This window comes from Rana temporaria, chromosome 7, assembly GCF_905171775.1.
Source record: "Rana temporaria chromosome 7, aRanTem1.1, whole genome shotgun sequence".
NCBI lineage: Eukaryota > Metazoa > Chordata > Amphibia > Anura > Ranidae > Rana > Rana temporaria.
The window spans coordinates 181,924,386-181,936,438 of record NC_053495.1 but is presented as its reverse complement, the minus strand read 5'-3'; the positions used below and the strand labels follow the sequence as shown (position 1 = coordinate 181,936,438).

Below are 12,053 nucleotides of genomic sequence, written 5' to 3'. Positions count from 1 at the left end.
GTGCTTTGCCCCCCACCCCAAAGCACTTTGTCCCGATGTTGATGAGGACGTGGGCCTCTTCCCGACCACCCTGGCCGTTAGTTGTTGGGGTCTGCGGGCGGGGGCTTATTGGAATCTGAGAGTCCCCTTTAACAAGGGGACCCCCCACCCTATGTGAATGAGTATGGGGTACATTGTAGCCCTACCCATTCACCTAAAAAAAAGGGTCAAAAATAAAACACACTACACAGCTTTTTATTGTAATTTTTTAAGCAACTCCGGGGTCTCTTCCGAATTCTTCTACCCTCATCAGCTCTTCTACCTCCTCTGCTAATGTCCTCTCCCCTCCCTGGCTCTTCTCCCCTCTCTGGTTCTTCTCCCCTCTGCCCGCTGTCTTCTGCCGGGTCTCCTCCACTGTCTTCTGCACTTTTGCTCTGAAGGCCATTCCTTCAGAGTCCCGTGCCATAAAACTGCAGCTCCCCCATGCATCTATCATCCTTTCTTTTTTCTTTCTTTCTCTTCCTAAGTGTCCAGGGCACCTCACACATGAGTGGCAACACTTTCCAGTGACAAGAAACGACAAACAGAATGCAGGTCCTGACACACCTCCCTCCCTCTGCATACCTCTTGCCGTTCCTTGTCTCTGGAAAGTGTTCACAGCCAAAACACTCGGCCATCCTGTTCACGGTTGTTGTCGAATCGGCCGCGGCTGGAGGGGAGGGCAGCAAGTCAGAACTAGGGTTATAAAGCACTTTGAAACATGGGGCTCGTATAGGGAAAGGTCATGTATGTGCCATGGATCTAGGTGTGTCATCTATTCACCAGTTTACTGATGTGCTTAATTTTCCTACATGCCAGTTGTGGAAACCAAAGAAATCACCAGCCAATCACAGGACGCAGGGAGCATGGAAAATAAGGAGAATGGCTCCGTGGATTCTAAAAAGTAAGTCCGGGTTGGTTCACATTTTAGGGAATTAATAAAGGTTGTCTATGTCACTCTTTAGAATTCCATTGTGTCTCCATGCAACAAATATCAGAGCTTGTCTTCAATTCATGTACAGTTCCTTGAAAAAGTATTCATGCCCCTAAAATTTTCCACATTTGTAATGTTACAACCAAAAACGTAAATGTATTTTATTGGGATTTTATGTGAAAGACCAACACAAAGTGGCACATAATTGTGAAGTGGAAGGAAAATGATAAATGGTTTTCCAAATGTTTTACAAATAAATATCTGAAAAGTGAGGCGTTCATTTGTATTGATCCCCCTTTACTCTGATACCCCTACCTAAAAATCTATTGGAACCAATTGCCTTCAGAAGTCACATTTTTAGTAAATAGAGCCCACCTGTGTGTAACGTAGACCCCATACACACTATACAACTTTTGTTGTCTGATTTCCTTTAGATTTACCAAAACCATTAAGTGCAAGGGCCTGCCTGATTGCATACAAATCGAAACTCTTAAGGTTTGACCTCATATTAGATGGTTTTGGTAAATCTGAAGGAAAAAATCTACAACAAATTGTATAGTGTATATCTAGCTTTAATCTCAATATAAATACAGCTGTTCTGTGAAGCCCTCAGAGGTTTATTAGAGAATTTTAGTGAACAAACCGCATCGTGAAGGCCAAGGAACACACCAGACAGGTCAGGGATAAAGTTGTGGAAAAGTTTAAAGCAGGGTTAGAGCCGGTTCACACTTAGGCGGCACGACTTCGGGGGCGACTCCGCAAGGCGACCTGCAAAATGACCTCTGTATAGAAGTCAATGCAGGTCGCCCCGAGCCACCCCCGAAGTCGTGCAAGAACCTTTTTCTAAGTCGGAGCGACTTGTGTCGCTCCTATTAGAACGGTTCTATTGCATAGAATGGAACGCGACTCGTCAGGCGGCTCAGCCGCCTGACGAGTCGCCCCAGTGTGAACCGGCTCTGAGGTTATAAAAAATCTCCCAAGCTTTGAACATCTCACAGAGCTCTATTTAATCCATCATCCAAAAATGGAAGGAGTATGGCACAACTGCAAACCTACCAAGACATGGCCGTCCACCTAAACTGACAGTCCGGGCAAGTAGAGCATTGATCAGAGAAGCAGCCAAGAGGCCCATGGTAACTCTGGAGGAGCTGCAGAGATACACAGCTCAGGTGGGAGAATCTGTCCACAGGACAACTATTAGTAGTGCTCTCCACAAATCTGCCCTTTATGGAAGAGTCACTAGAAGAAAGACATTGTTGAAAGAAAGCCATAAGAAGTTCCGTTTGCAGTTTACGAGAAGCCATGTGGGGGACACAGAAAACATGTGGAAGAAGGTGCTCTGGTCAGATGAGACCAGAATTGAACTTTTTGGCCTAAAAGCAAAATGCTATGTGTGGTAGAAAACTAACACTGCACATCACCCTGAACACACCATCCCCGCTGTGAAACATGGTGGTGGCAGCATCATGTTGTGGGGATGCTTTTCTTCAGCAGGGACAGGGAAGCTGATCAGAGTTGATGGGAAGATGGATGGAGCCCAATACAGGACAATCTAAGAAGAAAACCTGTTATAAGTCTGCAAAAGACTTGAGACTGGGGCGGAGGTTCACCTTCCAGCGGGACAACGACCCTAAACATACAGCCAGAGCTACAATGGAATGTTTAACATTGCAAGGGGTATGAATATTTTTTCAAGGCACTGTACATGTTGGAAATGTTCTCAATACAGCTGAGCTTCCTCCCAGCCCTGCAGTTATCACACAGACAACGCAGCAGGCAAGGAGTTTTGTGGGATTTACAGACACTAGTTATCCATTAGATCCTAAAGACAGCCTGCGATTGGTTATGGAATCCCACCACTGCCTGATATCAAGGAGAGAGCAGACCGGAGCTTCCCCATGAGGCTGCTTCCACTGTCAGCTTCACTTAATGCTAGGAACCTATTGGCTGTGAAGTAGGACAGGACAGGAAGTGTGTTGGGACTACAGAACACCTTCTTTTTATAACCACATCATAGGGGAAGATGTTCTGTAGTCCACAGAAAGTACTGGGCAGAGCTGATAGGGCATAGCAAGTTAGGAGCTTGCTTATATATTTATCTGTTTGATTTATAGATTAAAAAAATGAGGAAATGTGCAAATATTGCAAAGATGAACTATTAGGTAGATTCAGGTAGGGGCGCGCCAATCTAGGTCGGCGTAGCCTAGCGTGTTTACACTACGCCGCCTTAAGTAAGAGAGGCAAGTACATGATTCACAAAGTACTTGCCTCCTTACTTAGGGCGGCGTAGTGTAAATGCGGCGGGCGTAAGGGCGCCTAATTCAAATGGGTTGGGGGGCGTGTTTAATGGTAATGAGGCTTGACCTCACGTTTTTGACGTTTTTTGTCACTGCGCATTCGCCGGGCGACTACATTTCCCAGTGTGCATTGTGGCTAAGTACGCCGTACGGGCCTATTGATTTCGACGTGGACGTAAACGACGTAAATCCCGATTCGCGGACGACTTACGCAAACAACGTAAAAATTTCGAATTTCGCGGCGGGAACGGCGGCCATACTTAACATTACTATTCCACTAGAGCCTAGCTCTAACTTTACGCGGCCTATCTCTTACGTAAACGGCGTAAAAGTACTGCGTCGGCCTGGCGTACGTTCGTGAATCGGCGTATCCCCTCATTTACATAATATACGCCGGCCGCAATGGAAGCGCCACCTAGCGGCCATCAGAAAAATTGCAATCTAAGATAGGACGGCGCAAGCCGTCCTATCTTAGATATGTTTAAGCGTATCTCTGTTTGAGCATACGCTTAAACATCCGTCGGCGTAGATTCTGAGTTAGGCCGGCTTATCTACTGATAAGCCGGCCTAACTCTTTGTGAATCTACCTATAGTTATCCATTAGATCCTAAAGACAGCCTGCGATTGGTTATGGAATCCCACCACTGCCTGATATCAAGGAGAGAGCAGACCGGAGCTTCCCCATGAGGCTGCTTCCACTGTCAGCTTCACTCAATGCTAGGAACCTATTGGCTGTGAAGTAGGACAGGACAGGAAGTGTGTTGGGACTACAGAACACCTTCTTCTTTCTATAACCACATCATAGGGGAAGATGTTCTGTAGTCCACAGAAAGTACTGGGCAGAGCTGATAGGGCATAGCAAGTTAGGAGCTTGCTTATATACTTATCTGTTTGATTTATAGATTAAAAAAATGAGGAAATGTGCAAGTATTGCAAAGATGAACTATTAGGTAGATTCAGGTAGGGGCGCGCCAATCTAGGTCGGCGTAGCCTAGCGTGTTTACACTACGCCGCCTTAAGTAAGAGAGGCAAGTACACGATTCACAAAGTACTTGCCTCCTTACTTAGGGCGGCGTAGTGTAAATGCGGCGGGCGTAAGGGCGCCTAATTCAAATGGGTTGGGGGGGCGTGTTTAATGGTAATGAGGCTTGACCTCACGTTTTTGACGTTTTTTTGTCACTGCGCATGCGCCGGGCGACTACATTTCCCAGTGTGCATTGCGGTTACATACGCCGCACGGGCCTATTGATTTCGACGTGGACGTAAACAACGTAAATCCCGATTCGCGGGCGACTTACGCAAACAACGTTAAAAATTCGAACCTTGCGGCGGGAACGGCGGCCATACTTTAACATTGTTATTCCACCTAATAGGTGGAATAACTTTAGGCCTCCTAAGGCCTTAGGGAAACTGCGTAAATCGACTGCGGCGGCCGGGCGTACGTTCGTGAATCGGCGTATAAACTCATTTACATATTCTATGCCGGCCGCAATGGAAGCGCCACCTAGCGGCCATCCAAAATATTGCAACCTAAGATAGGACGGCGCATTTGTTTAAGCAAATATGTTTGAGCATACGCTTAACCACTTAAGCCCCGGACCATATTGCTGCCTAAAGACCCAAGGGGTTTTTACAGTTCGGGACTGCGTCGCTTTAACAGACAATTGCGCGGTCGTGCGACGTGGCTCCCAAACAAAATTGGCGTCCTTTTTTCCCCACAAATAGAGCTTTCTTTTGGTGGTATTTGATCACCTCTGCGGTTTTTATTTTTTGCGCTATAAACAAAAATAGAGCGACAATTTACTTTTTGCTGTAATAAATATCCCCCAAAAACATATATAAATTTTTTTTTTCCTCAGTTTAGGCCGATACGTATTCTTCTACCTATTTTTGGTAAAAAAAAGCGCAATAATCGTTTATCGGTTGGTTTGCGCAAAATTTATAGCGTTTACAAAATAGGGGATAGTTTTTTTGCATTTTTATTTTTTTTATTTTTTTTACTACTAATGGCGGCGATCAGCGATTTTTTTTCGTGACTGCGACATTATGGCGGACACTTCGGACAATTTTGACACATTTTTGGGACAATTGTCATTTTCACAGCAAAAAATGCATTGTTTATTGTGAAAATGACAGTTGCAGTTTGGGAGTTAACCACAGGGGGCGCTGTAGGAGTTAGGTTTTACTTTGTGTGTGTTTACTAGTGTAGGGGGGTGTGGCTGTAGGAATGACGTCATCGATCGTGTCTTCCCTATAAAGGGAATGACGCGATCGATGCGCCGACACAGTGAAGCACGGGGAAGCCGTGTTTACACGCGGCTCTCCCCGTTCTTCAGCTCCGGGGAGCGATCGCGACGGAGCGGCTATAAATAAATAGCCGCGCCGTCGTCCCGGATCGCTCCCCGAGCGGACCCGACCTCCGCATGTAGCGGGGGGGTCCCGATCGGACCCCCCACCCACGTCTAGCAGAGGACGTACAGGTACGTGATTGTGCCTGTCCGTGCCATTCTGCTGACGTATATGTACATGAGGAGGTCGGGAAGTGGTTAAACATAGGTCGGCGTAGATTCTGAGTTAGGTCGACTTATATACTGATAAGTTGGCCTAACTCTACCTGAATCTACCTAAAAATATACAAGTTAAGGCGTATATCTGAGCAAAAACAAAATATACTATATATATTTTGTTTTTGCCCAGATATACGCCTTGACTTGTTACTGATATAGAAAGCTTGGGGCTGGGACCTGTTGTCCTGTAACATACTGTATTACCCTCAATTACCTCTGATTTGTTGCTGTAGCTCAGTGGAGAATGGAAGACCTCCAGATCCGGCACATTGGGCTGTGGATGATGTTGTCAGTTACTTCACGGCAAATGGATTTGAGGAACAAGCCAAAGCGTTTAAGGATCAGGTAAAATGCACGGCCTAATGGCAACTCTGCATGTACCCATGAACATTAGGGATGAGCTCAGACGTGTTTGGATCCTTATCTGAACCTCCCTGAACCATCCCGGTTCTGTCAATATCTCCAACCCATCAGAAACTCTAACCACGTCACTTCCGGTTTATTTAACCACTTAGGACCCGGACCTTTAGGCAGCTAAAGGACCCGGCCAGTTTTTGCGATTCGGCACTGCGTCGCTTTAACTGACAATTGCGCGGTCGTGCGACATGGCTCCCAAACAAAATTGGCGTCCTTTTTTTCCCACAAATAGAGCTTTCTTTTGGTGGTATTTGATCACCTCTGCGGTTTTTATTTTTTGCGCTATAAACAAAAAAATCCCCCAAAAATATATATGCATAAAAAAAAAAAAATCCTCAGTTTAGGCCGATACGTATTCTTCTACCTATTTTTGGTAAAAAAAGTCGCAATAAGCGTTTATCGGTTGGTTTGCGCAAAATGTATAGCGTTTACAAAATAGGGGATAGTTTTATTGCATTTTTATAAAAAAAAAAAATGTTACTACTAATGGCGGCGATCAGCGATTTTTTTTTTCGTGACTGCGACATTATGGCGGACACTTCGGACAATTTTGACCAATTTTTGGGACCATTGTCATTTTCACAGCAAAAAATGCATTTAAAATTGGTTGATATTCTGCCCCTATCATTGATAATACACCTATGATAAAAAATGATAGACCCTTCATTTCTATGTAAGTGGGCAAACATACAAAATCAGCAGGGGATCAAATAATGATTCTCCCCCCCCCCCCCCCCCCTGTAGAACACAGCTGTTGCTGGGCCTCTGTTCCTGCACTGCAAGGATTAATGGCTCTTTTTTCCAGAGATATCAGCAATAGCATCCTATATATTCTCACACTACACATATTGTAAAATTCAGGTGCTCCACCCAACATCCCCACCCATACTACGGCATAAAAATACCTGACCCTACTTTCTTTGTGTTGAATGCCTGGTATAATTTAAATTCAGCTCTAGGGGGCACTGTAAACACAGATACCATTTTTAGGATTAAACATGTAAAAGGAGGACATCTCTTTAGGCTTTAAAATGTTTAAGAAAACATCAATGACCCGGATTCACAAAGCACTTGCGCCGACGCATCTCCAGATACGCCGCGTAAGTGCAAATATGCACCGTCGTATCTATGCGCCGGACTCAGAAACTAAGGTACACCTGAAAATAGGCTTCATCCGACTGACGTAACTTGCCTACGCCGGCGTAGAGTGGGCGCATATTTACGCTGGACGTATTTGGCGCTCCCATTGAATTTCTATTCACATATGCAAATAAGGGAGGTACACCGATTCACGAACGTCCGTCCGTCCGACGCAGTGCGCGTAAAGTCATACGTCCGGCGTAAAGTTATGCCCCATAAAGGAGGTGTAACTGCAAATGGCTGCACCAGGGAACACAAGCCGGCGTATTTTACGTAGTTTACGTAGGACGTGAATATGACTAGGTGTAGGTTACGTTCACGCCGTAGGCAGTGATCCGACGTATCTTAGGGAGTAGTTCCGACGTGATTCTGAGCATGCGCACTGGGATGCGTCCACGGGACGGCGCATGTGCCGTTCATTATACATATCTGTCTGGCGCTCGGCCCATCATTTGCATGAGGTCACGCCTCATTTGCATTGCTCACGCCCACTTCCACATACGCCGGCTTACGCCTAGGAAACCCAGCGCAGTTTTGGCAGCACTGGCTTTGTGAGTACAGTGCTTGCCTCTCTTTGCTGCGTCGGCGTAGCGTAAAGGAGATACGCTACGGCGGCATAAATATGCGCCGATGTCTGTGAATCCGGGCCAATATATATATATATCATTTAGTTTTTTTTAGCATGAAGGGAGTATTACTGGTTTTATTTCTTGTATTACTTGTTTGCGTTATGTTTAATAATGCTAAGAGTAAATTGCAAAATGAAAAAAAATATATATATTCTGACTATGCTAAATTGGCAAAAGGTGACATTGCATTAGTTGCCATGGATGACAGAAATGGGAATATTGATCTCTTACTCTTTCTTCTTCTTCCTGTTTCCATCTCCTTTTCTCTTTCTCTTTTCTCTTTGGTCTCTCCGTCTCTCTTTTTCTCCTTCTCGCCCTCTTATTCTCTCTGTCTCCTCGTCTTTCTACTCTTTCCCCACCTCCAAACATATCTCTCACGCTCTCGTTCTTTCATCCTGTTATCTCCACCGTCCTCATCTTTTTCTTTTCCTCTCCTGACTGTCCACACCACCTTCCCTCTCCTGACTGTCCACCACCTTCCCTCTCCTGACTGTCCACCACCTTTCCTGACTGTCCACCACCTTCCCTTTCCTGACTGTCCACCACCTTCCCTCTCCTGACTGTCCACCACCTTCCCTCTCCTGACTGTCCACCACCTTTCCTGACTGTCCACCACCTTCCCTCTCCTGCCTGTCCACCACCTTCCCTCTCCTGCCTGTCCACCACCTTCCCTCTCCTGACTGTCCACCACCTTCCCTCTCCTGACTGTCCACCTCCTTCCTTCTCCTAAATGTCCACCACCTTCCCTCTCCTGACTGTCCACCACCTTCCCTCTCCTGACTGTCCACCACCTTTCCTGACTGTCCACCACCTTTCCTGACTGTCCACCACCTTCCCTCTCCTGACTGCCCACCACCTTCCCTCTCCTGACTGTCCACCACCTTCCCTCTCCTGACTGTCCACCTCCTTCCCTCTCCTAAATGTCCACCAACTTCCCTCTCCTAAATGTCCACCACCTTCCCTCTCCTGACTGTCCACCTCCTTCCCTCTCCTAAATGTCCACCACCTTCCCTCTCCTAAATGTCCACCACCTTCCCTCTCCTAAATGTCCACCACCTTCCCTCTCCTGATTGTCCACCACCTTCCTTCTCCTGATTGTCCATCACCTTCCCTCTCCTGATTGTCCACCACCTTCCCTCTCCTGACTATCCACCACCTTCCCTCTCCTGATTGTCCACCACCTTCCCTCTCCTGACTGTCCACCACCTTCCCTCTCCTGACTGTCCACCACCTTCCCTCTCCTGATTGTCCACCACCTTCCCTCTCCTGATTGTCCACCACCTTCCCTCTCCTGACTATCCACCACCTTCCCTCTCCTGACTATCCACCACCTTCCCTCTCCTGACTATCCACCACCTTCCCTCTCCTGACTGTCCACCACCTTCCCTCTCCTGACTGTCCACCACCTTCCCTCTCCTGACTGTCCACCACCTTCCCTCTCCTGACTGTCCACCACCTTCCCTCTCCTGACTGTCCACCACCTTCCCTCTCCTAAATGTCCACCACCTTCCCTCTCCTGACTGTCCACCACCTTCCCTCTCCTGACTGTCCACCACCTTCCCTCTCCTGACTGTCCACCACCTTCCCTCTCCTAAATGTCCACCACCTTCCCTCTCCTGACTGTCCACCACCTTCCCTCTCCTGATTGTCCACCACCTTCCTTCTCCTGATTGTCCATCACCTTCCCTCTCCTGATTGTCCACCACCTTCCCTCTCCTGACTATCCACCACCTTCCCTCTCCTGTTTGTCCACCACCTTCCCTCTCCTGACTGTCCACCACCTTCCCTCTCCTGACTGTCCACCACCTTCCCTCTCCTGCTTGTCCACCACCTTCCCTCTCCTGATTGTCCACCACCTTCCCTCTCCTGACTATCCACCACCTTCCCTCTCCTGACTATCCACCACCTTCCCTCTCCTGACTGTCCACCACCTTCCCTCTCCTGACTATCCACCACCTTCCCTCTCCTGACTGTCCACCACCTTCCCTCTCCTGACTGTCCACCACCTTCCCTCTCCTGACTGTCCACCACCTTCCCTCTCCTGACTGTCCACCACCTTCCCTCTCCTGACTGTCCACCACCTTCTCTCTCCTGATTGTCCACCACCTTCCCTCTCCTGACTATCCACCACCTTCCCTCTCCTGACTATCCACCACCTTCCCTCTCCTGACTGTTCATCACCTTCCCTCTCCTCTATCATAGGAAATTGATGGGAAATCTCTTCTTCTGATGACCCGAAATGATGTCTTAACGGGACTTTCCCTGAAGTTGGGTCCAGCTCTTAAAATCTATGAGTATCACGTGAAGCCCCTGCAGATGCAACATACAAAGAACACACCTCCATAATACAAGAAAACATTGGCTTGTTTTGTGGCCACAGGACAATTGTGTTTTGTTTGACCAACAATATGGAAATCTGCCACCAAATCCGAGCCAGCAATGATATATCCTGGAGGATTCCTAACCGAGAGAGTTCACAAGTCCGTAGCTCTCAACTGTCCCAAGTTATGGATCCTGGAAGAGATGGGGCTCAGGGGAGTGGGTGTGTAAAAAAAACTTTGTAACAAGAGGGTTGCCTAGGATATAGGGTGAGGTTTAAACTTATTATAACCTTTCAGGAGAGGTAGAATTTGTTTTTAAAAATTTTAGTGGCTCTTTTTGAAAAATGTTCAGTAGCTGTTGTTGGTGAGCTACAAAAGAGAGCAGACCCTAGAAAGCCTGTGCAATATATTTTTCCTAAGGTGTTTACCCATATTGTAGAATAACTTTTAAACGTATAGCTTTGACAATCTCGATAAAGCTGGATTTATAAAAAAAAAAAAAATTGTGAAGATAATAGACATACAAAGGGGGGGAGTCTACTGCATAGTCAAATGCCCTTTTTTGATGGGTGCTGAACTTTGTAGAGCCCTCTACAAGGTTATCTCTGGTAAGTTTCATATGATAAAAACAGAGTGCATTCCAGACAAGGCGAATCTTGGTAAGTCTTGTGTTATACTCTTTTTACCATCTGCGCACCACCTACCTGCACTATACTGCCTTCATTCTAATTGGAAGGCTTTCCACAAGATTTTGGAGTGTGTTTATGGGAATTTGTGCCCATTAGGCCATAAGAGCATTTGTAAGGTCAGGATGTTGGATGCAAAGACCTGATGCACAACTAACATTCTAATGCCGTGTACACTCGGTCGGAATTTCCGACAACAAATGTTCGATGGGAGCTTTTTGTCGAAAATTCCAACTGTGTGTAGGCTCCATTGGACATTTGCTGTCTGAATTTCCGAGAAAAAAAATTTGAGAGCTGGTTCTCATTTTTTCCGACAATAAAAGTTCTTGTCGGAAAATCTGATCGTGTTTGGACAATTCCGACGCACAAAATTCCATGCATGCTCTGAATCAAGTATCAGACGGAAGCGCTCGGTCTGGTAAAACTAGCGTTCGTAATGGAGATAGCACATTCGTCACGCTGTAAACGGACTGAAAAGCACAAGGCTGAAAAGCGTGAATCGTCTCTCACCAAACTTCTACTAACACGACTGGTATTGAACGTCCCTTTAATAGTGCCGTTGTACGTGTTGTACGTAACCGCGTTCTTGTCGATCGGATTTTTGCGTGACCGTGTGTATGCAAGACAAGTTTGAGACAACATTCCGACGGTTTTGTTGTCGGAATGTCCAATCATGTGTACGCGGCATTATTCTTCCTAAAGGTATTCAGTTGGGTTGAGGTCAGGGCTTTGTGCAGACCACTTGAGTCCCATATGGAGCTGGCCTTGTGCACAAAAAGGGCCTTCGGCAAACTCTTGTTTCATGGTTGGAAGAGAACAATTGTCTAAAATGTCTTTGTATACTGTAACAATAAGAACACCTGAACTCAATATTTTATAGAGTGTCCACATACCTTTAACATTTAGGGTATCTACCTTCTGAAAGTATTGCTTATACTGCTGTTACATTTTTGGATTTGTCTCTGCTGGTGGCCAATGCATCTTGACTATGAACATGCTCCACAAAAGGCTCACCTCCATTTCCATCTCCATATTGTCAACACT

The 12,053-nt window shown here is 46.4% G+C and overlaps 1 protein-coding gene across 1 annotated transcript in view; it reads left to right on the top strand.

Moving 5' to 3' along the window:
• SAMD13 (sterile alpha motif domain containing 13) overlaps positions 1–10,813 on the top strand; it is a 15,463-nt gene extending 4,650 nt beyond the window's left edge. Inside the window, exons 2-4 of the mRNA XM_040360589.1 lie at positions 838–922; positions 6,050–6,161; positions 10,205–10,813. Of these exons, the coding sequence (XP_040216523.1) occupies positions 838–922; positions 6,050–6,161; positions 10,205–10,348 (341 nt within the window). The 3' untranslated portion in view covers positions 10,349–10,813. The remainder of the gene's footprint in view (positions 1–837; positions 923–6,049; positions 6,162–10,204) is intronic.
• Positions 10,814–12,053: the final 1,240 nt, after the last annotated feature.